Consider the following 25,615-nt stretch of genomic DNA (forward strand, 5'->3'; position numbering starts at 1 on the left):
TGCCCCAGGCCTTGTGATGGGCTGTGAATTACCTCTCCTGTCATCATGTTACAGATGGGGAAACTGAGGCCCAGAGTGATGAAGCCTCTTGCCTAAGGTCTCAGCCAGGAAGTGCCAGGCCGGGATGTCAGCCTAGGCTGTTTGAATAGGCCCATCACCACCATTCCTCTCATGCCTGCTAGGGCTGGACAGGACCCCAGGGCCTGGGAAAACATCTTCGGGCTTTCAGAGAGTCAAAGAAAACAGGTGTTCCCAGACTAAGGGAGGAGGCAGGACAAAGCTGCAAGGCCCTGGGCAGCAGAGGCAGAAACAAAGCCTTTTCTTCCTTTATTTATCAAATCCTTGTTGAGTGCCTGGCGTGTGCCACGCAGAGGGGGTGCTTTGCTGACTGGAGCAGCTCAGCTCTGGGCACTCCCTAAGGAATCAGAGAAGCAAACCTGCTAGTGAGCGTGAGAAGGGCAGCCGCAGCGGGAATGTGAGGCCCAGGGCACGGGGTTGTGGAGCAGAGGGCCCATGGAGCTGAGACCGGGCAGGGTGGGAAACAGTCTGCGAGCCCCCGGGGCAGTGGGGAGACTGGGGTTGGCCAAAGTAAGTCTGGGCAGGCTTCCAGCAGGTCAGGGGAGAAGTTGTCCCTCTGCAGTTTCCCTGGATGGGACGGAACATGAGCCAGTGGGGGAGACAGTTGTCAGACCTGTTGGGCTCAAGGGACACAGAGGCGATGAGTGGCCAGAGCCGGGCCCTGGCACATGGAGAGGGGCCTGCAACTGCCATTCCCTAACCACCCTCAGTCCCTCCCCAGGGACCTCGGTGCCCTAGCCTCGGATGTGACCCAAGTGTGGCCTCCTTCTGTCCAGATCATCAGCGAGGATCGGTTCAGGCAGCTGGAGAAGATCAAGACCATTGGCAGCACCTACATGGCTGCCTCGGGCCTCAACGACTCCACCTACGACAAGGTGGGCAAGACCCACATCAAGGCCCTGGCTGACTTTGCCATGAAGCTGATGGACCAGATGAAGTACATCAACGAGCACTCCTTCAACAACTTCCAGATGAAGATTGGTGAGTGGCCCCGGGAGATGGCCATTCCAGGCCGGCGGCACAAGGCGGCACAAGGCGGCACAAGGCGGCCCAGGGGCAGCAGAGGCTGGCCTTGTAGTGCCTCCCCTTGCCCAGATTTTGGTGGCAGTACCAATCACTCCTGCCAGGGTCCTCCTGGAGATGCCACCTCTGCACATGTGCACGCCAGTGGCACAGGCAGGATGCCCTTGTTCTGAGTTCCAGCCTTGCCCCCTAGTTGGGGAAGCCTAGTTCGAACTTTGGCTGTACCTGCCCCAGAGGCTCATGGTGCCAAGGGCGCAGGGCCTCCAGTGGCTGCCACATGGGGCACAATGGCAGCACGTTTACTGCAAGTAATGTGGACCTAATAGTATTTTATTTACAAGTGTTCCAAGTTCATTCAGTGAAAATAAAAAGCAGTAAGATTAAATACCTGATAGACTTTTAACACCAAACTTAGAAACATGTTACAATAATCTGTAAATTCATAAAAACTTGGAGGATATAATCTACAAAATTGTTAGCAAAATAAAATGAAATATTTCTTTTAAAAACTCAACATTAAGAGAAAATAATCATGTAAAAATGACAATGAAATGTTTGAACTTTTTAAAAGCTATTGTCATCTCAGAATACAAAACAGGCCAGTGGAGTTATTGTTGGGTTCCAAGGGGTTTCTTTGTGGGAGAGAGCAAAATCCACCGGTCTTTAGCCAGCAACATCTTCTAATCAAAGCAGGGACAGAGATGGTGAGGGTGTGGTTATGCCAGCTGCACATACCTACTCTGGACTTTTCTTTTGTCACATGCCGGTGGCCTTGTTTGATGGCTTTGAGGGAGCTTTACACTTCCCTGGTGTCCGGAGGCACTGGCCGGGCCGCTGCAGGGCGGGGCTCTGCCAGCCTCAGCTTCACGGACAGGAGGGATACTGAGCAGTTTCAGGACAGTCAGGATCGTACTCCACTTGTTCAGAAAATCTTTGAGCCAGACAATTTTTAAAAATTAATTTTGCAGTTTTATTACCCCAACTTTAATTTTCAACAAGTTGCAAGTCTTTAGACGAGTAGAAAGAAGAGTACAATGGAAACCCAATATCTATGTAAAAGCGCAAGGAGAGAGATGGCGAGCCTGTGCGGGCAGCGGTGGCTTCCCGGAACTAGGACACTATGGCACTTCTGCCCCAGCACGAAGGCCCAGAGCGCAGGATTACTTGGAGAGGGAAGAGATGGAGCAAGATTTGCTTCACCATGCTGTGCACACAAAGTGATTTCAGAATTACAATTCAGAATCTGTTGTTCTGTAACGTTCAAGGAATTTTGGAGTTCTTTTTGTCCATAGAATATGTCTTACCAAGGATGTAAGTCTTACAGAGTGTGAATTATTTTTGCAATAGGAAATTTGCTTTGTCTAGTGTGTTTTTCTTCCTCTTGAGGATTATGGAAGTGAAGAATGCTTTCTGAAGGAGCAGACCTTCGTTCTATTCAAAATTTTATTCATTTAATGGGTATTTCTCAAGCCATTCGTGATTCCGATTTCAAATTTTTTTAAAAAGTGACAGTAATTCACCAATTAAAAATACTGGTATTTCAGTTCTCAAAATTAGCACATTAAACTGACGTATTGAATTACTAAAAACCAGTGTTGTAATCAGGGTTCTCCAGAGGCATTTCCTTCTGGCCTGAGTGTCAGGAATCGTGCTTTCCCTGAAGGAGCTGGCTGGTTTTATCCTGTGGGCACACTGCTTTTGGATTTTCCCTGCACTGGCTGCCAGAAAGTCCAGACTAGCACCCATGGGGTCTGCGTTTGCTAATGTGCAGCCTGAGTTGTATATTAACTCCATACTTGGCTTCATGTAGTGTTGCCATTGTTAACCTCCTTTCAATGCATCTTTCTCACCTACTGTTGATTTGTATTTTTCTCCAGGTATGCATTCTTGTAAGCTCTGTTGACTGGGGTTTGAGTGAGAGAATGTATCAAAAGTAGATAAGAGCTGGGGTAGGCAGGCAGCACGGAGCCTTGTCTGGAAGAATGTCTTCAGTGGACTTGGCTTCTAGAAATGGTCAAAATCCATTGAGACCTCAGTCTGGTTAGTGGTATGGACAGTCCTTCCTGGTGATAAAATGGTATGTGGCTTACCAGGTCCAAAGGGAAGGGAAGATGCTGGAGGACTGGGGATGTTGCTGACTGTGCGAGTGGCCCAAGGGGCCTATTTTGGGGCTTCTACTGTTTGTAGCCCTACCTCTCACATGCAAGAGAAGTTAAGCAACAGTGAGGCTTCACAAAGGCCAGCGTGAGGTAGCTTATGTAATAGGGGGGGGCACCCGGGGCTTGGGACGGGGCCGAGAACGTTGGCTTGCGCCAGATGCTTAGGGTAGGAGTTAACCAGGAATGAAGACACTTGAGGTGGGAGCAGCGGCTCAGCCAAGGCTCAGAGGCAGGATTCGTCAGTGTTTCTTTGGACAGGCAAGAGCAGAAGCGCAAGGAGAGAGATGGCGAGCCTGTGCAGCAGCGGTGGCGTGGCTTCCCAGAACTTGGACACTATAGCACTTATGCCCTAGCACAAAGACCCAGAGCACAGGATTACTTGGAGAGGGAAGAGACGGAGCAGGGAGGTGGGCTAGGAGCTAGGCTCTAAGAATGAGAATGGTGGGCTGCTGGAAGAAACAGGAGCGAGGATGTGAGAGATGGCGAGTTCTTGTGTATTGAGTCTGAAGTGATGGTGAAAACTTAAAATTCCACTGAGAGGCAAACTGCCACCAAGAAAAGACTACTGGATTATACAAGAGGTCACAGAAAACCTTGGAGAAGGCCATTTTGGTTAAGTCACAGGGGATGGACTTGCAGGAGCTGAACTTAACTGGGTGGCAAGGACGCAGGGGCAGTGGATGTTTGAAAAAGTTCCTGTTGTTTGGAATCAGCAAGCATTTGATAGGAGAGGCTTGGAGGACCCTGAGTGTGCCCAGGCCAAGAGTCCAAGGAAGGCCCTCCAGTGTGTCGAGGGGGGCGGTGACAGTGACAGCGAGCAAGGCAGGCATTGGTCTGGACCCTGATGATGTGGCTGACTTCTGTCCCTTGCAGGGCTCAATATCGGCCCAGTGGTGGCCGGGGTGATCGGGGCTCGCAAGCCCCAGTACGACATCTGGGGCAACACGGTGAACGTGGCCAGCCGCATGGACAGCACCGGCGTGCCCGACCGCATCCAGGTGAGTGCAGGAGCGCCCGCCGCCGCCTCCAGGGCCCACAGGTCTTCAGGGCAGGCCACTGCGCGTCCAGTCAGACGTTCTGCAGCCAAAGAGTGGTGGCCAGCAGGTCCTGATAACCTGGGAGCTCGAAGCGCACCACTGCATGCCAGGCCCTCAGGCCCTTGCACAGACCCCCAGCCCTGTGCACAGCCCTCTCCTAGGCACGAGGAGGAATGTGGGGGTGGGGGGCAGGCCTGGTTGCCAATGTCAACCCGGGAGGGCTAACAGGGAGCCTGTCTCTCAACCCAGGCACACAGAGCGGACACGACACCCACGGGAGGAGCAGGATCTTAACCAAATGGAGCCCACAGTACTCAAGGGCCAGTTGAGGAGAGGCTGTTTTCCAGGAGAACCAGACGAGGCCACTGGTCCCTGGGATGGTGCCTCTATAGTCCTTGTAGCTGTGGGGCCAGCCGGAGACCCAGGCATTTTTCCCTCTCTTCATCCTTTGTGGCTGGTGCTTGTGGGTCCCAGGCTTTTCTTTGTTTTTCTCAGGCCCCCCCTTGATTCTCTTTGCTCTGGTCTGATGGAGAGACCCTGGACTGGGCTCTGGTTCTGGGCTCCCCCCACACCCCTACTTTGCTGTGAGGCTGTGGGAAGGACACTTTGCTTCCTGGCCTCAGATGTCCCCACAGGCCAATGCGCTATTTTTAAGACTCTCTTTGACCACACTGACACTGTTTAAATGTCCCCAACTTCTCTCAGCCTTGAGGGAGTGCTAAGCAAAGGGGGTTGACCCCGAGAGTGGCTCTGGCCAGATCAGTCCGGCCTGGCTGGCTTTGGGTGCTGTCTGAGGTGCTTGGTCAAAGGACCTTTCTCACCTCCATCCCTGTGCCAAGAGGAGACAGGACAGCCCGGTGGGCACTGGGGGTCCTGAGGAAAGATGGGGGAGAGAGAGGGTGTGTTTAGAACTTCTCACCCCACTCATGAAGACAGCCTCAGACAGGAATGAGGGACTCTGTCAGCAACCACCACAGAAACCCAGCACCTCACATTCACACAGGGTTTGACCGTTCACAAAACCTAGTTAATATCAAAGCACAGTCACCTCTCAGCAGCCCACCAGCAATTCCTGTCGGCTTCTCAGCAGCCCACCAGCAATTCCTGTCGGCTTCTTCCCTGGCCCCCAAGGGGCCTGCCTGCACAGGACACGCCCCAGCTGAGTCATGGAGGTGGCTGGGGCAGGGGAGCTCTAACTCTACTCAGAAATGCTCCTTGGAGTATCTTGTGAGGCCTTTTTCTGGACTGCTTCTCCCCCCACCATGCAGTAGTAGCAGACTGTTAATGAAGCCACCAAGGACTGAAACAGAGACAGGCAACCTAACCGGAACTGAATCCAGCCTCTGCCATTTATTAGTTGCATAACCTCAGGCAAGTGTGTTAGGTTTCTGAGCCTGAGGATAATAATAGTACTTACCCCCATAGAAAGGTTAAAGGAGATGAGCAGCGATTCTCAAACCTACCTATGGTGAAAATCAAGTTTTAAAAAATATTTCTGATCTGCCATGGACTGATACTTTTGTGAAAGCCACTGAGTAAGTCTCTGAGCACACATTCTCAGTCCTGTACCTGCCTCATCAGGGACTGGTAACACAGCCTATAGACTGCTGTCGGCGGAGCACACTTCAGAAGCACTGGCATAGAGAGGCGGTGCTAACAGCCATCAGCATCCTCATTGCTAACGGTGCTTCCATGGAAGGGTCAGTCCCCAGAGCCCCCACGGTGAAGGAGCTGCCCACCCGCGTCTATGCCAGGCACTGGGCGGCCACAGGCCGGCTCTGCCCTGACAGCAGGTTCCTGGCTCAGGTCACCTACAGGCTCTCCTCTCCTTTGCCTCCTCAGGTCACCACAGACATGTACCAGGTGCTGGCCGCCAACACGTACCAGCTGGAGTGCCGGGGTGTGGTCAAGGTCAAGGGCAAAGGCGAGATGATGACATACTTCCTCAATGGGGGGCCCCCGCTCAGTTAGCAGCTGCCGGCCAATGATGCCAGGCAGCCTGGCCTCCCAGCAATGGAAACAGCTTCTTAGTGTGCCAGGTGGCCAGGTGGGAAGCTTGTGCTCTGGCCCACGTGACTGCACTGCTGAGAGTTTCCGCTTTGACTCCAGAAGCAGATTCTGCCTTGGCTGGTGGGCAGCGGCCTCCGTCATGGGCCCCAGGGTGCCGGCATCCTGCAAGCACCAAGCTGACCAAAGATGTTTCCCTCTGTAGAAGACTGACAGACTCGATCGGAAGCTCGAGTTTTCTAATGGGTGCTGCTGCGCGGGTGGAGAGTGGCTGCTGGAGCACTTGTCAGCGTGTAGCAGCCCGGCACACCACGGCAGGCGGAGGGGGAGCTCGCGGCCTCAGATGGGTGGGCACCACTCTGGTCTGGGGGAACCTAGGGGCTCGAAGGCCTCTGCTTTTCTGGGGGAGCCTTTAAAATTCAGACAGAGGCCACGACCCATGCGCCACGGAGGGGTTGGGGGCAGGAGGGCTGTCTTTGGAAGGACTGTAGCCTTCGTCGCCGTTCCCCTCCCAGACCTTCACACACAGTGTCCCTTTGAGAGAAGCAGAACTAATTGCAAGGGGGAGGCAAGAGGACTCCAAACAAGGAGTGGTGGTTCTGAGAAAAAAGAAAATATTTATTAAATAAAACAAAAAAAGTTTTCTGTGCCCTTCTTTAGACTATGCTAGTTGTATGCGTGTAAGAGACACACAGCAAATGAGGAACACGTGAGCAGGGTGCCGTGGGGAGGGGAGGGCGGGGCGCCCCACTTGTCTCTTTTGTATTTTTTATTTTGTATTATTGAAAACCTTGGAGATCGAACAAATATACCAAATTCTATATTTTGTAAATTCTCTATATTAGAAAGCAGCTGTGCACAGCGGGCGTTTGTGCTCATTTGTCCTGTATGTATGTTGGTACAGGTGAGTGTGTGTGTGCGTACGCTGTGGAATTGCTCTCATGCAGGATGCCTGTTTTCCTCATTTCAGATTTGGCAGTTTTTGGTTCTCCAGGTACAGCCAGAGCAGTGGGTGTGTCCTGTTGCATTACCACATATTCAGTGTAAGTAGGATGTAGGCCACATTACCCCATCTCTCTCACATACTCAAACACATAACTTTCCCTAAGTAAAATGCAATTGAAACGATAAGAAAAAAACAAAAAACCTCTTTCCCATCCCAGGCCAGGTTAGAAACAGGCACGTGGGCCCCACCTGGTCGCCTTGCCACCTCCCGCTCCCTGAGGTGGCAGATTTTTGCTGCCTGGAGAGAGCCGGTGCCCCCCTCCCCGGGGCCCTCCGCTGGGCGTGTGGGGGTCTGTGAGGAAGCCTGGTCCTGCCTGGCCTCCTCGGCTGGCTGAGATGCAGGCGGCTCTCTCCAGAAATGATCCTCGGCCTGGAGGCAAGGTGCAGCCCTCAGGTTCAAGGACGGGGCAATGGCCTTGCCCTCCACCTGCAAGTCAGGACGGGAACAAGCGGAGCCCTGCTTAGGTGTCCTCGCGGCCAAGCTAGTAGAAATTTTGTTTTGTCTAGTTTTTGTTTTGGGGTGAGGGGCAGTTAAATATACCATGAAAAAGAATTCCACTTTTTATAGCCTATGAGGGAGGCATTTGGAGGGTAATATTCTAACTCTGAGGTATAGTCAAACAAAATCCTTAGGACCTGCAACCAGATCTTTTCATTGCTTCTCAGGGCAGAATTACTCTCACCTCCAACAGAGCTTAAAGGAGGTGAGGTGGCAGCTATGTGCCAGCTGCTGAAACGTCACTCTGATGCCCCCTCTCACTGGGAACCACCCCCTCCCCCTGCTCCCCACACACCAACTTCCATCCAGAGTTGACCGCAGCTCTGAAAAGAAAGCATAGGAACCTAAAACTGCCAAGCCTGAGCGTGTCCCGTGCTTTCACTGCCCTGAGTTCCGCGTTGCCCCTCTTGGCGTTGTTGCAAGGGGCTGGTATTCCCCCCCAGTGTTGCTCGCCAGCCTCTGCCCCTCCATCTTGCCGCCAGTGGTGTTGAGTTTTTGTTTTGCTTCCAACCTGACTAGAGTGTGTGCCGAGTTCACCCCGCATTCCCCTTGTTGGCCACGGCCCCCTGGCCTCGTGGGGCCAGCCCTCCTCATGCCAGCAATGTCTGTTGACAACTTGTGTGCAGTGCTAGCTCTTTGTTCCCTCGAAGGGGTGTGCACTCTTTTTATTCCTGCTCTTGCAAACACGGATACGATTATGATTTCCCATGGAAATTGAAAAGTCTATTTAAGTAATTTAACTATTAAACACTTTCACTGGTAATGTGTCCTGGTTTGATTTGTGGCTAGGAGCAGGGGGCCTGGTACTGGTCCTCTTCCAGAGAACAGTGTTCTTGACCTTTGGTGGGGTGCTGCGGGAGGGAGCCGCAGAGCGCGGGGAAGCCTGAGTGGGGGAGCAGTACACGGCCCTACCACACGGGGGCGCGGTTCCTTCTGTGCTTTCTGCAGTGAGAGGCTTTTTAATCTTTTAAAAATGAGAATGTTTGAGGCCCTGGGACACATGTTTTCCATCCAGGCATGCTATGTTTGTGGCCATCACAGTTGCTTTGCCAAAGATTTAGACCAAGTTCATTCCCAGCACAATGACAATATGGTTGATTGGGATTTTGTCTGATTTCTCAGGTGAGAATTCTGCAACCATTGAGTCCATTCCAGGGACAATAGCTCGCTAACCAAGGTCTTCCTGCTACACTAGTATTCGGAGCTAAACCCCTGCAGGTCAATGTGAATCTGACAAGTGCTTAGTATGTGCAAGGCACCATGCTGCAAGGGAGCAGGCACGAATCAGCCCCTGTTGTGGAAGGACTCAGGAATGGGCAAGAGAGGGGCAGGTCTCTTTGAGGGGGGTTGGTAGTTTGTGAAAGACACCTGAAGATTCTGATTGATCACACAACTCCTGTGCCCCTCTCTTAAAACCTGGTCTAGTAGAAGAGACAGCCAACAAGATGCAATAAAATCTCTATTTTTATTTTTTTATTAAGTTTATTCAGAAACGAGAAAAGTGTACACAACCCGAGACACACTGCAGGTGTGCTGCAGGGTGAGTTGTGTGCACAGGGCCCCAGGTTGGGCCTTTTAAGACTTTCACTCCCCCTGCCCATAGTGTCGGGGAGGGGCCCCAGCTGTCTGCTGTTCAGGTTGGTGGCTTTACAATCCGCCTGTCAGCTCTTGGGCCCCACGTGGAGGCCTTTTGTTTGAAGGGATCCGGGGCTTCCCCTTGACCTGGAAAGGTTCCAAACAGGATCTCGTGGCCAGGCTCTCACAAGATCTTTGCAGCTTTGTTCTGCAGTAGCAGTCTTCCCCTCAGGTTCCTGGTGGGGTCCTGCAGCCATGATTTCTGTGGGCCATGCTCTCTGCCGGGTCTCAGCAGCCTTCTCTCTATCGCTATACTAACCCTGTCTGTGGCCACGTGCTGACGCAGGATGGTGGGCGATGTCCGTGAGGGTCAGCCTTCCTCTTCCCTCTTAAGGCTCTGTGGGTCCACCTACTTCTGATCTCAGCTGTAGGCTGGCATAGGGCTTGTCTCTCTCCCCGGAGCTCGTTTCTTTCTGGGCTCAGCTGCTCTGGTCTCGTCACAAGGTCAGCTGTAAACTATCAGGCTCGTCTCTCTTCCTGGGGCCTCTGCTGTGTCTAATGAGCTGTCTCCCTCTGTTTTTCTTCTCTGTGTTGCAATAAGATCTTTAGGCTGCAAACAGTGGAAGCCGTCATGAGCAAACAGGATGGGCTTATTGGAAAGATAAATGTGTATCTCACAGAATCCAAGCAGATGGCCATCCAGACCTGGGTAGGAATGGACATTTCCAGGCACCATATTATGGGATTTTCCTTCTGGAACTGTGGTTTCCAGATGTGAGCAATCAGAGTCACTAAAGAACTAAAAATAAATACAGGTTCTCAGGTTCCAATTCCAGAGACTGGTTCAGCAGGGCTGGGACTAAAAAGTTTTCCAGATGATACTGATTTGACCAGCTCTTTTGGGAACCACCGCGGTAGAGTGCCACCATTTACAAACCTCCCCTGCTCCGCCCCGCCCACCTGTCTCTCAGGTACAGATCCTCAAGAGACACTGATAGGTCCATCCACCTCTGACTCAACCACCTGAGGCTGCGCCCAGGTCACATGGAGGAAGTCTGGTTGCTAAGGGCCTCGTCCTCTTCAGGCTTGGAAGAAAAGCGAATCTGTGTTTCTAAGACATTCCAGAATTCCAGCAGGAGAGGGAGAAGGTATAACAGCAGACAGGAGAGCAAGGAAGGGGCACAAGTTCTGGAGCTGCCTAGCAGGAGCTGGGAGGAGGGGTGCTGGGCTAGAAGAGCAGGTGGGAATCCAACCATGAAGGGCTCAGGAATGTGCTTTGGTGCTTGGAATTTATTGTGCAGGCAGGAGCTCGCTATGGAAAGATTTTATGGAAGGCAGATGTGACAAGCAGTACAAAACAAATCAGGAATGATGTGCAACTTCTCCAATAGTCTGGGTGAGAGACTAAGAGCATGAATTCTGCTGGAAGTGTAGAGCTGGGGAACAGGGGAGAGAGACAAGTGATTCTTCATCAGTTACAGGCACAGATAAAGAAAAGGCAAACCCTAGGACAACTCAATGTCTAGCCTGAAACCAAGAGCATGAATGTCTTTTGCCCACAGAGAAGTAGGAGAGAGGAGGGGTACCTTGGGTTTAGTTTTAGACATTAAGTCAGATGTTGTGGGATATCTGGTGTATGTGGGGGGTGCAGGGGCTGTAAAGTAGACAGCTAGAAAAACGGGTCTGTGACTTGGGACAGATTAGTGAAGTTTTATTAAACTACACGTAACAAAAACAAAAGTGACTTAAGATTTCAACTTTACCCTCTCGCATCTACACTACACACACACACAAGCTCTGAGGCAGGCAGTCTTCTGCTAGCAGCAGCTCACCAATCACCTGGGATCCACCAGCCTTATGGGCTGCCTCAGGACCCAAGCTAGCTTCTCATGCTCCAGCCTTCAATCCACATTATAGCCAGCAGGTAAAAGGAAGGTGCAATGACAAGTTCATTTCCTCCTGTTAAGAACACATCCTGGAGACTGCATATGATACTTCCACTATGTCTCATGGCCAACACTTAGTTAAATGGCCACACCTAATTGCAAGGGCAGCTGGACAATGTGTTCAGCTGAAACAGAATTCTTATAGCTAAAGAAAAAGAGGAGAATGGTTTTCAGGGGCCAGTTAGCTAGTCTTTGCCATAGCTGCAGAAAGAAATTCAGAAGTCTTCTGTGATAAGATGGTAGATAAAACCAGAGGGAAAAAATGTGAGTACTCAGAAAGAATAAAGAGAGAAGAGGGATGAGATTGGCAGCCTGGGCAAAACAGAAAGAGAAGCTGGTAAAGGACATTCAGGGAAGCGAATGTGGCTCAAGCAGTTGGGCGCCTGCCTATCACACGGGAGGTCCCGGGTTTGGTTCTTGATGCCTCCTAAAGAAGATGTGCAGGACAGTGAGCTAATGTGATGGGCTGGTGCAGTGAGCTGATGCAACAAGATAATGCAATGAATAGACACAACAATGACATGCAATGAGAGACACAACAAGCAGGGAGCAGAGGTGGCTCAAGCATTTGAGCACCTCCCTTCCTTTTGGGAGGTCCCAGGCTCAGTTCCTGGTGCCTCATAAAAAGAAGATGAGCACACAACAAACAGACAGAGAGCAGACAGTGCAAACAACAAGGGATGGGGAGTGGGGAGAGAAATAAAAGTAAATCTTAAAAAAAAAAAAAAAAAGGAGATTCAGGAATAGCTGGAGAGATAAGAGGACAGAGCTGGAGAATTCAGGAGAATTTAAAGGAAGTACTTAAAATGCTGTTGTGATCATGTTGGATGAAGCCCGAACTCACTGAGGTGGCAGTTGGGAGGATACCAGTGAATTCAGCAAGAATCAGGTCACTGGACTGAGTACAGGAGACCGAGGAATGAAGAGGCAAGGTGTGGAGGGAAAGAGAGATTGAGGCTGGGACTGGGAAAGGCTCAGGGTCAAGGGAAGGATGTTTTAAAACAGGTGAGCTGAGCATATTTATATGCCAAGGGAAGAAAAGTTGAAACAAAGGGGAGAGCACAGATAAATGAAAGGATCCAAGGAGGTGGGAGGGGATGGGCCCAAACCAGAGGTGAACTGAGATTTGCCCTGGATAGCGAGATGACAGCTACCTTTTATTGAGCACTCTCTGCACTCCAGACCTTGAGATAAGCATTGTACAGACATATTGTCCATAATCCTCCCAGCCGCCTTTTCACAGATGATACAACTGAGGCACACAGAGGTAGAGCTATTTGCTTAAGGCCACACAGCTGGTCACTGGCAGAGTGACCTGAAGACACTGGCCTGTCTTCTCTGAAAGCCTGTGCAGGTCTGGTACCCTGCTTCCCCTAAGAGGAAGGGGAAGGTTGCAGGGGCAGCAGGGGTCCCTCCTTCAGCAGTCCCTGCCTGCCGCACCCATTCAATGCAGACTTTACTTATGTTTGGGTTCAGGAAATAAAACCAGAGGGCTCAAGGTATTGGCAGTGGTGTGAGGCATGAGAGCCCGTACGATGTTATCCATGTTGATTTTCAGGAATGGCCATATGGGGTCACAGATATGGCAGGCTTCCTGCTCCAAAGACAATGGGTGCCATCAGGGCTCCAAATGTGCATAATGCAAGATGTACTTTCATACAGCTGAGAGTCTGAGAAATTCTCAGGCTGGTGGATACATTAGTTAGAAAGGGAGACCAAATGGTCAGGAAGGTGAAACTGGAGGGGCTGACTGGCCTAAGAGGGAACCTCAACTCCTGAAGAACTCCCACCCTGCTGTGGCTAGCAGGGACTAGGCACTCAAGCAGGCACAAGAAACCACACACACACACACACACACACACATACACACACGGCATGTCAGGGCACCAAAGGAAGGGAGCTTACAAGAAACCACACACACACACACACACACACACACGGCACGTCAGGGCACCAAAGGAAGGGAGCTTACAAGAAACCACACACACACACACACACACACACACGGCACGTCAGGGCACCAAAGGAAGGGAGCTTACAAGAAACCACACACACACACACACACACACACACACACACACACACACGGCATGTCAGGGCACCAAAGGAAGGGAGCTTACAAGAAACCACACACACACACACACACACACACACACACGGCATGTCAGGGCACCAAAGGAAGGGAGCTTACAAGAAACCACACACACACACACACACACACACACACACACACACGGCATGTCAGGGCACCAAAGGAAGGGAGCTCAAAGCTTCATAAGCCCTCCCTTCCCCATCTTCACTGAGCTAATCCCAGAGAACATATTTGTTTCACCCTTATAGGGTTATAGTGTTTTCCAAAAACATACCTATACCTAGAATACTATGAGGAAATCTTTTTTTATAAAATATGCCACTGACATGTGGCATGAGTTTAAACACCACTTCAATGCCCACTGACAACATCACTAAAATCAAACTTCAGCCAACATGGTGATGATTTGACTGCAGTATGGCAACAAATTAGAAGGCACAGTGAATCTTGGTGTACCTGGGAAGCTGAAGCTAAATATTCACCAGGTACCTATGTTACTTTAAGACTGTCAAAGTTATAAATACATTTGCAGAACGTTTTCAAAAGTTATCACTTCAGTGGCATATAGTTAAATGATGCTCAGAGTTGTGGTTTTCCATGATAAAATATGGGTGTTTCTATAACGCTGCAATCTGGCTAGGGGTTGCTAATCCCAGAAAATGAGATTCTCAGAGCCGGAAGAAAGAAGCTGAGCCCATGTCATTGCATGGCAGGAGGCATTCTTGGGCATTGGGATACAGTGTTCGAAAGTGGTAGGGAGCACTGTTCCCTCAACAAAAAGAGCTACAATGGCAGCTTTTGAAGTTTTCTAAATCAACACAGCTCTACACTGATGAGAACAAGTGTGGGACAGTCCCTCTTCAGAAGGAAGGGAACTGGTCAGGCTGTGCCCCGTGGTCCATGCTGGGCTCCACCAGAGAGCCGAGCATGCCTTAGCACAGGGCAGGCAGGAGGGCTGGCATGACAGATGGCTGTAGGGGCGAGGGGAGAGGCTGAAGCACCCCAGAAAATACCACCCTCCATCTGGATGAACTTCATGGTGTGTAAAGAGCCTCCACATACATTGTCACCTTGTGGGGAGGAGAAAGGACTGTTGCATCTTCCAAGCAAGTTCTGGCCCTCAGGGACAAGAACTCCAGCACCTGACCATGCTCTTCTGTGCCGTCTGTCATCGGGTTGGGGACAGATGATCTTGGCAGGAACAGAGAGCTTTCCACTCAAGGTTGACAATAGATGAAACAAGATCCAATTCTATAGTATGCTTTTCTTTTCCTTTTGGATTTTTAAAAAGTCCTCTGGTGCTTTTTCCTCTCTGTCTTGAGATGAAAAATAAGATATTTATGGACCTCTTGCCCTTCTTTCCTTCCCACCTGTAAGGTCACCACTTTACAAGGCAGACCCAAGAACAAAACGGACTGAGGGCATCCAGATTGCTGGTCTCTGAGGTTGCTTCCTCCTCTGGCAGTCTCTGATTCTAACTCTCTATCCAACCTTCAAACCAGTCAGAAACAGTCCTTGCTGCGTCCTCTTGCAGACACCAAACAGCAGCAGCCGCCATGCCGGGCAGCCAGGCCAGGAGGCCTTTCCCATCAAGGTCCCTGATCCATGGAGAGGGGTGAGGAGGGGAGATCAGTTCTGGTTCACAGAGCAAGCAGAGGTCCAGAAAGACAAAGGAAAGGGAGGAACCATAAAGAGAAGGAAAAGGATTCGTCTAGGGTTGAGGGTCAAGTAGGCAGGCATCCTGTCGCCACTGGACTTCCAGCCACAAACCTCACCTGCCCATCAGTTTCCAGAGAGAAGAGCTGAGCCAGCCCCTCACTTGGTGAGAGCAAATTCACCCCTAAGGTCTCTTTCATATTACTACTCTATTAGGTCCATGAATTTAAAGACTTTTCACTGGAATCCATTATGGGGCTTCTTCATTATTTTTTCGCTCAGCCAATTTCTAACTTTTCCTTGCCTGGAATCTTTACTTTGTCAGCATCTTTGATTATCCTTAGTCTAGTTTTTCAATTTGCCACCCCACTTTGACTACTGTATTGGCACTCCCCTCTTGGTTCACACGGGTTGTCCTTTTTAAGCCTTGTGTGCATTTGTGTATTTTAGGAGTGCCTCTCGCACCCCCAGGATCTATAAAGTATTGCAGGTTGACAGCTGGCACCTGCCTACCCCCACCCATTGCCTTCCCATTTGATAACACAGACCACGTGTGAACACACTCACATACACACACTTATGGTGCCTCTGGCAGACACTAGTGCTGGGCCCTTCCAGAGAGGTGGGCACTAGAGCAGCTGCTACCCAAGAGCACCCAACAGATCAGAGTATAATGTCGAAAGTGAAGTGCAATGGGTTCAAATGCTAGTGCCGCCCTGGACAAGGGGAGGCTCCCCCAGGTGCCTTCCTCGTTCAACAGTGCTCCAGTCTCTGGAGAGCACAGCCGACCACTTCCAAGGAGTGTCATAGTGGACAACAGAATCCTGTTTGCTTTCTTCAGAAGGATTTTGTTAAGATTTTATAACATTCAGTATGTAAAGCAACTGCTATACAGCAGGTATTTGGTAAGTGTGAGCCCCCTCAATTCCCTTCTCCTCTCTTTGAATGCACCCCACCCCCTCTGTGCATGGCTCAGAAATCCACACACAAGGGACCACTGGTGCAGGGACCCACCTGGCAGATATTTCAACAGGATCATCACTTAACTGGTGATTTCTGAAAAGTTATGTGTAATAATTAATTATATTTGGGAGCAGATGCAATTTAAAAGACTCTTATTACCTTTAAAATACTAGTAACACCAAGAAAGACAACATGGTAGCAAACACTTTTGTAGCACTTACTGTATGCCAAGCTCCACTCTATGTGCTTTACATATATTGACTCATTTAATCCTCACAACACTTTGTCAGAAGGGACTATTATTTTCTCTATTTTACCTATGAGGAAATTGAGGCAAAGAGGTTAGATGATTTGCCTGAGGTCACAGTGCTAGTAGAAGGGAGATGCAAGGAGTCTGGCTCCAGATCCAAACTCTTGATCACTATTCTATACTGCAAGGAGTTACCTCCTATTTTTTGTTTAATGTTTTCAGACAGAGGGAGCAGTTAAAGCAGAATGCTAATGAAACTTCAAATCAAAGAACCAACCCATTCTGGCCTTCAGCTAAGAAAGTAAATATGTAACACATGCATCACTAATGAACCTACAACATTCTATATACAGAATCCATTAATTCATGAGTTAGTTTTACTTTAAATAAGAAAATGCATACCTCCTTGCCCTAACATCTAAGACACACACTTAAGGTTCACAGTACCTCTTGCAGCTACCTGTCCTATGCCACATTTATAAATGTAGGAGTTTTAGGAAACTATTTTATTCAGCCTAGGACATCTACACTTCAGGAGTTAGCACTGACCCAATCTCTTATTAAGGGAATAATGTGTACGTTATTTGAATATATATCCAATATATATGTCAGGATAGGTCCAAGTTATTTAGCTTACTTATTATTACATGGTGGTTAATGGCATGGGCACTGCGTCAGAGATCTGGATTTGAATCCTGATGCCTTCATTTGGGGTAGCTTAACTTTGAGCCTTGGGTGCTTCAATGATAAAACAGAAAGCTTTCTGGGAGGGTGACATGCTGTTGAATAGTATACATAGTCATTTCCCCCTCATGTCTGTTTCATCTCTGCTCACAGATGCTACAACAGCCCGGCTGTTTCCAGTAATATACATACACACACCAATTAAGAACTTGCTTTCCTAGAGGCACTGCAGCACAGAAGAGGAAGCACCAACTTTTGAATCATTTAAACCTGAATCCCAAGTTTGAACCCCATATCCACCACTTATTAGTGTGATACCATACAAAGGACAAGTTCCATGATTTCTTGGTGTTTTTTCCCTCCACTGAAAACAAGAGAGGGCCCCCCTCACAGCTATCACAGGATTAACTATGTAAGAGGACCGAGTGCTGGCCCACAAAAGGTGCTCGACAGCATTATTATATCATTAGTCTGAGGCACTGGAGGAATTCAAAGTGCAAGTGTAAAATACTGTCTTTTTCACCTTTAGGCAAGGTCCTTGACAATTCAGCCACAAAGAAAAGCATTGGCACAAAGTAGGCAAGTAACCAAGGCAGAGCTGGGAAGGGGCCGCCAGAACCAAATGACAAATGTAATGTGTGAATCCTGTTTCCTATTGCCAGATGGAGCCTGAAAGTGCTTTCTGCTGGGTGACACTTGTATCACGGCGCTGTGGGACGCAGGAGAAAAGTGCAAATGTGAACCGTGGGTGAGGATGGCTGAAAATGCCATTTGTTGCTATGGAAACTTGGGGAACTATTGTTCAATCAAGGGTATTGATTTTAGGAACTCTGAGAACTAAGCCTGTTGTCTCCTTGAATTTCCAAAGCCTCCAATTGTGCTGAGACTGTGTATTATACACCAGCACTGCCAATGCTGAGGAAAGATGCGTGGAGGTCAGCACCACTCACTGTTGATAGGCAAAGAGGATACAAACCACATGGCTTCCAACCATGCAGTGTTTTGATGTTAATTGTGATTTTGTCTGCTAAATAAACTAGAAAGCTTGGCCACTCAAGGAAGAGATGTTACAAGTGTGGTTAGCCACAGACAACATTTCTCTTAGAAAAACTCAACACTCAAACAGGAGGCTGCAATCTGCCAGCATTCAACAGCAGCAGCAGAAAATTGATGACATGCGCAGACGTCTCTAATACTAATAAATAATACCAGAAGTTAGATTCTCAGCTGACAGGGCCCTTATACACAAACTCATTCATAATCCTTGGGAGGTGAAGGGTCTCTTTCATTAACTTTCAGCCAGGATCTACTAAAGAAAATGTAAACCAAAAATCGGGTTTGATTTTACCACAGCATTTTTTGGTAAAAGACTCCATTTCCTCTGAAATAACAAAGCAGAGAAATGCAAAGAAGCCTTGACTAGACAAAGAATGGACCCTGAGGAATGACCTGTACTTTGTGGTAAGGACAGTTGTCCAATTTGGTCTGTGTGGTGACTGCTTTCAAAGCAGTTCTTTTATTCCACACTCCACTATAGCTGTAACTTTATACTGTTTATTAGGACTGCAAGAGGTATATGGGGGGTAATACAAATGAAAAGGGGAGGGAACAGGATTGGGCCGGGAAAACCTTCAGACCTTAATGTAACTGACACCTTTCCTAAGGTGAAAATAGCCACAGCCTGCTGACCACAGCTGAGGGTTCTCTTTATTTTTTTTATTATTTTATTATCCCTTCTCCTTTCTGTGGCTTTTTGTGTGCTGTCTGCTCTCTGTGTCCATTCGCTGTATGTTCTTCTGTGTCTGTATTTATTTATTTCTCCTCCCTGCCTTGCGGCTTGCTTACTGTCTGCTCTCTCTGTCCATTCGCTGTGGGCTCTTTGGTGTTGTCGCTTGTCTCCCTTCTTTTTTGGTTGCATCACCTTGCTGAGTCGGCTCTCCAAGGCATCTGCGGGCTGGGCGGCGCTCTGCAGCATGAGGGCGAGCCTGCCTTCACAAGGAGGCCCCAGGATGTGAAGAGGGCCTCCCACGTGGTAGACGGGGGCCCAACTGATTGAGCCACAGCTGCTTCCCTGAGGGTTCTCTTTAAATATCACAACGATTGTCCAAGTGGTGGAGGTGGAGGCAGTGGCTGAAGCCCAACATGCCCCCGGGGTGTAGGAGGTGGCCCATATCTCTGCTTGGGTATTAGAGGGCCTCCTATAAGGTAATGCATGTAGGGTGACCCAGGGAAAGGAGGGGGCCCTTTTGCAGCCATGTTAACTAACCACTCCGTGGAAGGTTCTGCATGTCAGGTCTCAGTGCCATAACCCTCTTGTGATTTATTTTGGTTTACTTCCAATCAAGTCCTTATTGTTTACATCCTGATCTCTCATTATACAGGGTAGCTCATGTACTCTAAAGGATGTCACCCAGCATTTCATTCCTCTCTTCAAAGGTTTTCATGTTTGAATTTGTCAGACAATATTACTGTGCCTCTTCATTTCTTGTAGACATTTGTTTTAGTTTGTTAAAGGCAGCCAAGGCAATATATCAGAAATGGGTTAGCTTTTACAATGGGGATTTATTAACTTATGAGCTTATAGTTCTCAGGCTGAGAATATGTCCAATTCAAGGCCTGTCAGGTGATGCTCTTCTCCCCAAATATTGGTCGTAGGTGATCCTGGACTCCTCTCACATGGCAGGGCACACGGCAGGGCACTTGGTGGCATCTGCCAGCTTCTGCCTTCTTCTCTGGGCTCTGGACTCCATTGCTTTCAGCTTCTGGCTTCTTCCAGCTTTCTTTCTGCTCCTCTGCCTTTCTTCTCTCCAGTGTTCCATTGATTTCAGCTTCTGGAGGTTTCTATCTCTGCAGCTTATTTTCTCTGTTTATTCGTCCCATTTATAAAGGACTCCAGTAAGAGGACTAAGACTCACCCTGGCTGGGAAGCAGATTTGGCTCAATGGATAGAACATCTGCCTATCACATGGGAGGTCCAGAGTTCAAACACAGGGCCTCCTGACCCATGTGGTGAGCTGGCCCACGTGCAGTGCTGATGAGTGCAAGGAAACCCTGCCATACAGGGGTGTGTCCCCTGCATAGGAGAGCCCCATGCTCAAGGAGTGCGCCCCATAAGGAGAGCCGCCACATGTGAAAAAAAAGTGCAGCCTGCCCAGAAGTGGCGCCGCATACATGGAGAGCTGACGCAGCAAGATGACGCAACAAAAAGAGATACAGATTCCTGGTACCGCTGACAAGAATACAAGCAGACACAGAAGAACACACAGTGAATGGACATAGAGAGCAGACAACGGGGGTGGGGGGGTAGGGAAGAGATAGAAATAAAAAATAAATCTTTAAAAAAAAAAAAAAGACCCAACCCTGGGTCACGTCTTACTAAAGTGATCTCAACAAAAGGAAGTTCCCACCTACAATAGATTTATACCCACAGGAATGGATTAGTTCTAAGGCCATGATCTTCTGGGGTACATACAGTCTCAGACTACCACAACATTCCTTTGAGCAATTGCTCTATATATCTATCTTCAATCTGTCCAACATCAGAGGGGCACACCTAAGAGAGGGCAGGGCAGGGTGGACAGGGTCTGGGATGTGGATAGGGACCAGGGTGTGTGGCCAAAAACAAAGTTGTGGTGTGTGTGAAAGGAGGGGGTGGATGCTCTTGGGTTCACAGAAGGGGGTGGTGGGTGGGAGGGTGGGATAGGATGTTAGGGGAAAGATTGTGGGGAATAGGGAGGGATGGAAGTGGGTGGACCATGCTGGAGAGAGATCTATAGCTCTTTTTTTTTTCTCTCCCCTTCCGCCCCTCCCCGCCCCCCCCCCCAGTTGTCTGCTCTCTGTGTCCATTCGCTGTGTGTTCTTCTGTGACCTCTTCTATCCTTATCAGTGGCACTGGGAATCTGTGCTTCTTTTTGTTGCATTGTCTTGTTGTGTCAGCTCTCCGTGTGTGCGGTGCCATTCCTGGGCAGGTTGCACTTTCTTTCGCACTGGGCGGCTCTCCTTATGGGGCACACTCCTTGCACGTGGGGCTCCCCTACACGGGGACATCCCTGTGTGGCATGGCACTCGTGTGCACATCAGCGCTGCGCATGGGCCAGCTCCATACGGGTCAAGAAGGCCCGGGGTTTGAACCTCGGACCTTCCATGTGGTAGGCGGACGCCCTATCCATTGGGCCAAGTCCGCTTCCCAGCTTACTTTTAAAGTGAACAAAAAGTCCGTTAATATAGGAACATGAAGAAAGGTAAAGAAACAGACATGCACACACATGCATCACTTTGTCGTGTTCCTTGGAAATCCAATAACTCAGAGTAGGTCTTTGAGTTTCTTAGTAATCCTTTTAGAATTATGGCCAAATAAGTGGCTTTTGGGGACAGGGGGGAACCTAACCTTAGAATGAGGCACTTCTGTGACACAGAGGATAAGGGTTACATGACAAATTTCTGGTCTCCATAGAACCTTGACAAATCAGGAATCTAATGGGATTTGAGACAGGATATACCAGAAATGGACTATGCGTTTCTCCAGACTAGGTTCCACTGTGAAAAGTACCATATTTAAAGAAAAATAAATGTGCTAATTATATGTTATAAAACTCCATATTTGGGTAAAGATTCTTTATGTCTGAAAGCATTTGTTTCAAAACGGTATAAAAGCTTAAACCAGATACTTGTTTTTAGCTTAGGATAAGGATTCTTCCTATGGGAACAAATTTTCTATTAACCACAAAAACCAAAACCACTCTGAAATGGAAACCTTTGAACGTTGGCACAAATTAAAAATCCAAAGCACAATCATAATATGCAAATGTGTTGGGAGTTTTGTTCACTCATAGAACACTAAGTGAGAACATTTTTTTCTGTTGCCAGAATTCATCAGGAAAAAGTCTCCCTAAGGGAGAAACACTTCCTTTCATTTTCATTGATCTTGTTTTTCTCCCCTTGCTGTTCATATTTTATTACATCATTGTATAAGTCGTCTTGGTATGTTGCTTCAAATTCTTTTGTATAAATACAGACAAATACAGAAAAAGCAAGCAAATAGTTGCAATTATAAATAAAAGTATTAGTAAAATATGAAAGCAGAAAAAGGGGATTTCTTCATCTATGGATAAGGTAATATAACTTCTCTTAAGACATTCACCAGAGCATACCCTAATGAAAAAGCAGTATTTCAGAATTACCTAAAGATAAAACACACCTCAATTTGACAGCAGCAGGCCTGTACTCACTGATTATAGAAAGCTGAATTCCTTGATTTTACAAGAACAGACACATTTCCTGAATGTGATCTTAGTCACCTTCATTATTTTCCACTCTGTGCTCAGCTGTGCAACCTTGAATAAATCATTAACATCTATACCTTGGTTTCCTCCTCCATAACAAGAGGGCAAATACTGCTTTCCCTACACTGAAAAATCATTTTGATGAGGGAAATGCAGACTTGCTCTTAGAAGAAGAAGTGCATATGAAATGCAAGATAAAAATATCATACAAATTAGAAGTCTAAGTGGTTCTTTCTCAAAAATCTAAAGACTTCTTTACATCCATGGCAAAAATTTCTCTTTCCAAATTCAAAGTTTTTTTGGCAACAAGATAATAGAGGCAGGAAAGCTATACAAACACTCAGAGATGAGGACAGCAAGTAAAAAATAAAAGCATTTCTATATATAAAACATTATTTACAGGGGAGCAGGTGTAGCTCAGTTAGCTGAGTGCCGGCTTTCCATGTACAAGGTCCCAGGTTCATTCCCCAGTACCTCCTAAAAAAACAACACACAAACACAAACATTATTTACACCTGTTTTCATTTTTCACATTAAGATGTAAACATCCCCTTATTCAAAACAGCTGGTGAAAAAAAAAAACAAAAGCAAAAATTAAGACTTTAAAAATAGCTGGTGAGGAATTTTTAAGTGTTCCTGAAACACCAAATATAACTTATCAGTTCAAAGATAAGGAGGTAGCCACTGAGCCAAAGTGGTAGGAGAGCCAAAATATATCAATATATATATCAAAGTCACAATTAAACAAAATGTTCCAACTTCCTAGTTAACTATTTTCAAGAAAACTTTTTTTGTTTTAACCATTAGTTTAGAAAACCTTTCCAAACGGAACTACTACACTTTCCTGGCTCTGTAATTACATAATTCAATGTTATTTTGATGATTTAGGATCATGTGATGCCTTCAGGTATCTCTCACAGTATACATAATTTCTATATAGTCTTGTTAGAGACAGAAATTGAGGTGAATTGGAATTTCTTGTCTTAAATAAAACCCTATCATAAGCTTATTGTTTTTCTTTTGCCTCATTCTTCTAAAAGGAAACTGCTACAAAATGGTTCTAGGTAAGCAATATTTTACAATTCTAGTCATACCCAACATATATTGGTCCAGGCAAAGAAGGACGTTCATTGACACTTCCCCCTCGGAATTATTTCTTCTATTTAAGAAATAAAGCCCAGTAATATGAATTCCACTGAATGAATCTACTGTTCTTTCTGGACAATATCAAATTTCAGTACTTTACAAATACCTTGTTTAGAACCTTTTCTTTAAAAAATAAAAGAAAATCACTCATGAACATGACTTCTAAACTCAAGCTAGAGAGTAGATTTTACTAATAGAATCACACTCTGCTCCTATATTATTAATTCATAACTGCCTGAGCAATATGTATAATGTTATCAAAAAGTAAGTAAGTTCTCTCAGATAGTAGGTGCTAAATTCCTCAAAGCCATAAAATTTATTAAGAGTTGCTGGGAGAAAGATCGATTACTGATTCTTTTAATACAGTCCAGTGTTTCCATAGCACAGGAACCACACCAGTGGTGGTACACAAGATGATTTTAAGTGGTACACAGCATGAAATTAAATAATGCTGAATCATAGTGAGAAGGTCATTCCCTTTACAATTTTCTTCCTGATTATGCCACAGAGAAAGCCTTATTTTGGTGCTGGGTACTACCTCTCTCTCACTGCAACAAAGAGAAGGCCCCATAGTTTAGGGCATTGACAGGCATTAGTATTTAGTGAGAATTTAACAATGATGTTTTATTTTATTTTTATTTTGTGGTTAAACTTTTATTTATGGCAAACTGATACTTTTCACTTGGAATAGAGATTAATTTCTTTTAAAAATACTTTAAAATTTAAAAGACAAATATTAAGTAAATAATAGTATATGTAGTACTCGAGTGATTTAAGTGTAGGGAACAAGGGCTGTAATCTAATGAATCAGTTTTTAAAAGGACTTTCAAAAGAAACTACAAAAGTGATCTAGAAAAAAATATATACATCACTGGCTTTTCAATACTTATGATGTTCCAAAAATGAGCTCATCAGATGAGCTCCTCAGGTGACCTTCAGAGTTAAGATTCACACAAAAATATAAAAAGAAAAAAACAATTCCGCACCATCAGAGACCACATAAACTCACGGTACCGTAAGTGTACAAATAATCTAACAGTTAACAAGTCATTTGTTTTAAATATAAACTTTCCAATTTACTGCAGCATCTCTTTATTTGGTCTATACTAATGCCTCACAAAGGCAAACCCATGTTGTAGAGTTCCTGCTTGGTCTTCAGAGTAAGTGCCATATATAATTTGAAATTGAACTCTTCAGCAAAAGATCAGGACTGCTGGCCAAGTCTTCCAATGATGTCTGATTGTTCTTCCACTGTTATGGCCCTGCAGAGAGATGTCTTCTCCCCCTCCTCCTCTGAATAATGTCAGGGCCAACATTCTTCTGAGAGATGTTTGCCTGGCAGATCTTGCATGTCCACAAGTATGTCATACTGATTTAAAACAAAAAGGAAAACTGGAGAGAAAGAAAGCAGAGCTTCTCATTTGTGGTGAACAGTTTCTTCATCACAGTGGCAGTTAAGACAGGCTCCCTTCTTTTTTCCCCGAAGCCGAGGTAAAATGTCTGAAGGTTGGTATCAGACGTCATAATCAGGAGCCTTGCCCTGGGCTTGCCTTAGCCAGATCTGTAGTGTAACAAATGCTCCCACAGTCACGTGAAAGAAAAGTTGCCAGAGATTGCGCAGTTCATAGAGATACATGTTGCATAGACAGATTAAGCCAAAAGTCAAAAAAGATTTGACATTCCGCCAATTGGTGTAGTAGACAAGTAAATAACACTGTTCAAAATATAAAAATGAAAGATGATTAGGGTTATAGGAAAAGAAATAAATACTTCTAGTATAAAATCGTAATAGTTGAGAGAGTAAAACATGAAAGTAGAATAAGGGGACTTTTCATCTACGGGTAATATAACACCTCTAAGACTGTCAACTATAATAGCTCCACAGCTTGAAAGAGAAATCCATTTTGACTTTTATGTTACTCATTTTTCAAAAGCAAAAGCATTTTATATCACATTTAAGAAGAAGGTACAATTGGATTACTCCCTTGTATTCAAGCTGGCCAGATTTACCAAGATGAAAGGCAGCTGAGAAGCTTTCGAGGATCCGAGGGGGTTCCATCTCTTATTCTCAATCCAGAAAATTATAAAAAGCTCACATTAGCTATTCAGAAAAATGGGTTCTTTATAATCTGAGTATTAATGAAATCAACAAATATTTACTGATGTCCCAATGAGTGCAAGGAACTATGCTAGATACAGGATCTGAGTGAACA

At 46.8% G+C, this 25,615-nt stretch overlaps 2 protein-coding genes across 3 annotated transcripts in view; one reads left to right on the forward strand and one right to left on the reverse strand.

The window, feature by feature from the left end:
• The window catches only part of ADCY5 (adenylate cyclase 5), a 159,960-nt gene extending 151,389 nt beyond the window's left edge, over positions 1-8,571 (forward strand). For both annotated transcript variants that reach the window (XM_058295680.2, XM_058295681.2), the window contains exons 19-21: positions 855-1,059; positions 4,134-4,258; positions 6,140-8,571. In XM_058295680.2, coding sequence (XP_058151663.1) covers positions 855-1,059; positions 4,134-4,258; positions 6,140-6,268 — 459 coding nt within the window. In that variant the 3' untranslated portion in view covers positions 6,269-8,571. The remainder of the gene's footprint in view (positions 1-854; positions 1,060-4,133; positions 4,259-6,139) is intronic.
• Positions 8,572-21,901: 13,330 nt separating this feature from the next.
• SEC22A (SEC22 homolog A, vesicle trafficking protein) overlaps positions 21,902-25,615 on the reverse strand; it is an 85,068-nt gene continuing 81,354 nt past the window's right edge. Inside the window, exon 7 of the mRNA XM_004465793.5 lies at positions 21,902-25,116. Within this exon, the coding sequence (XP_004465850.1) occupies positions 24,916-25,116 (201 nt within the window). The 3' untranslated portion in view covers positions 21,902-24,915. The remainder of the gene's footprint in view (positions 25,117-25,615) is intronic.

This window comes from Dasypus novemcinctus, chromosome 4 (assembly GCF_030445035.2).
Source record: "Dasypus novemcinctus isolate mDasNov1 chromosome 4, mDasNov1.1.hap2, whole genome shotgun sequence".
Lineage (NCBI taxonomy): Eukaryota > Metazoa > Chordata > Mammalia > Cingulata > Dasypodidae > Dasypus > Dasypus novemcinctus.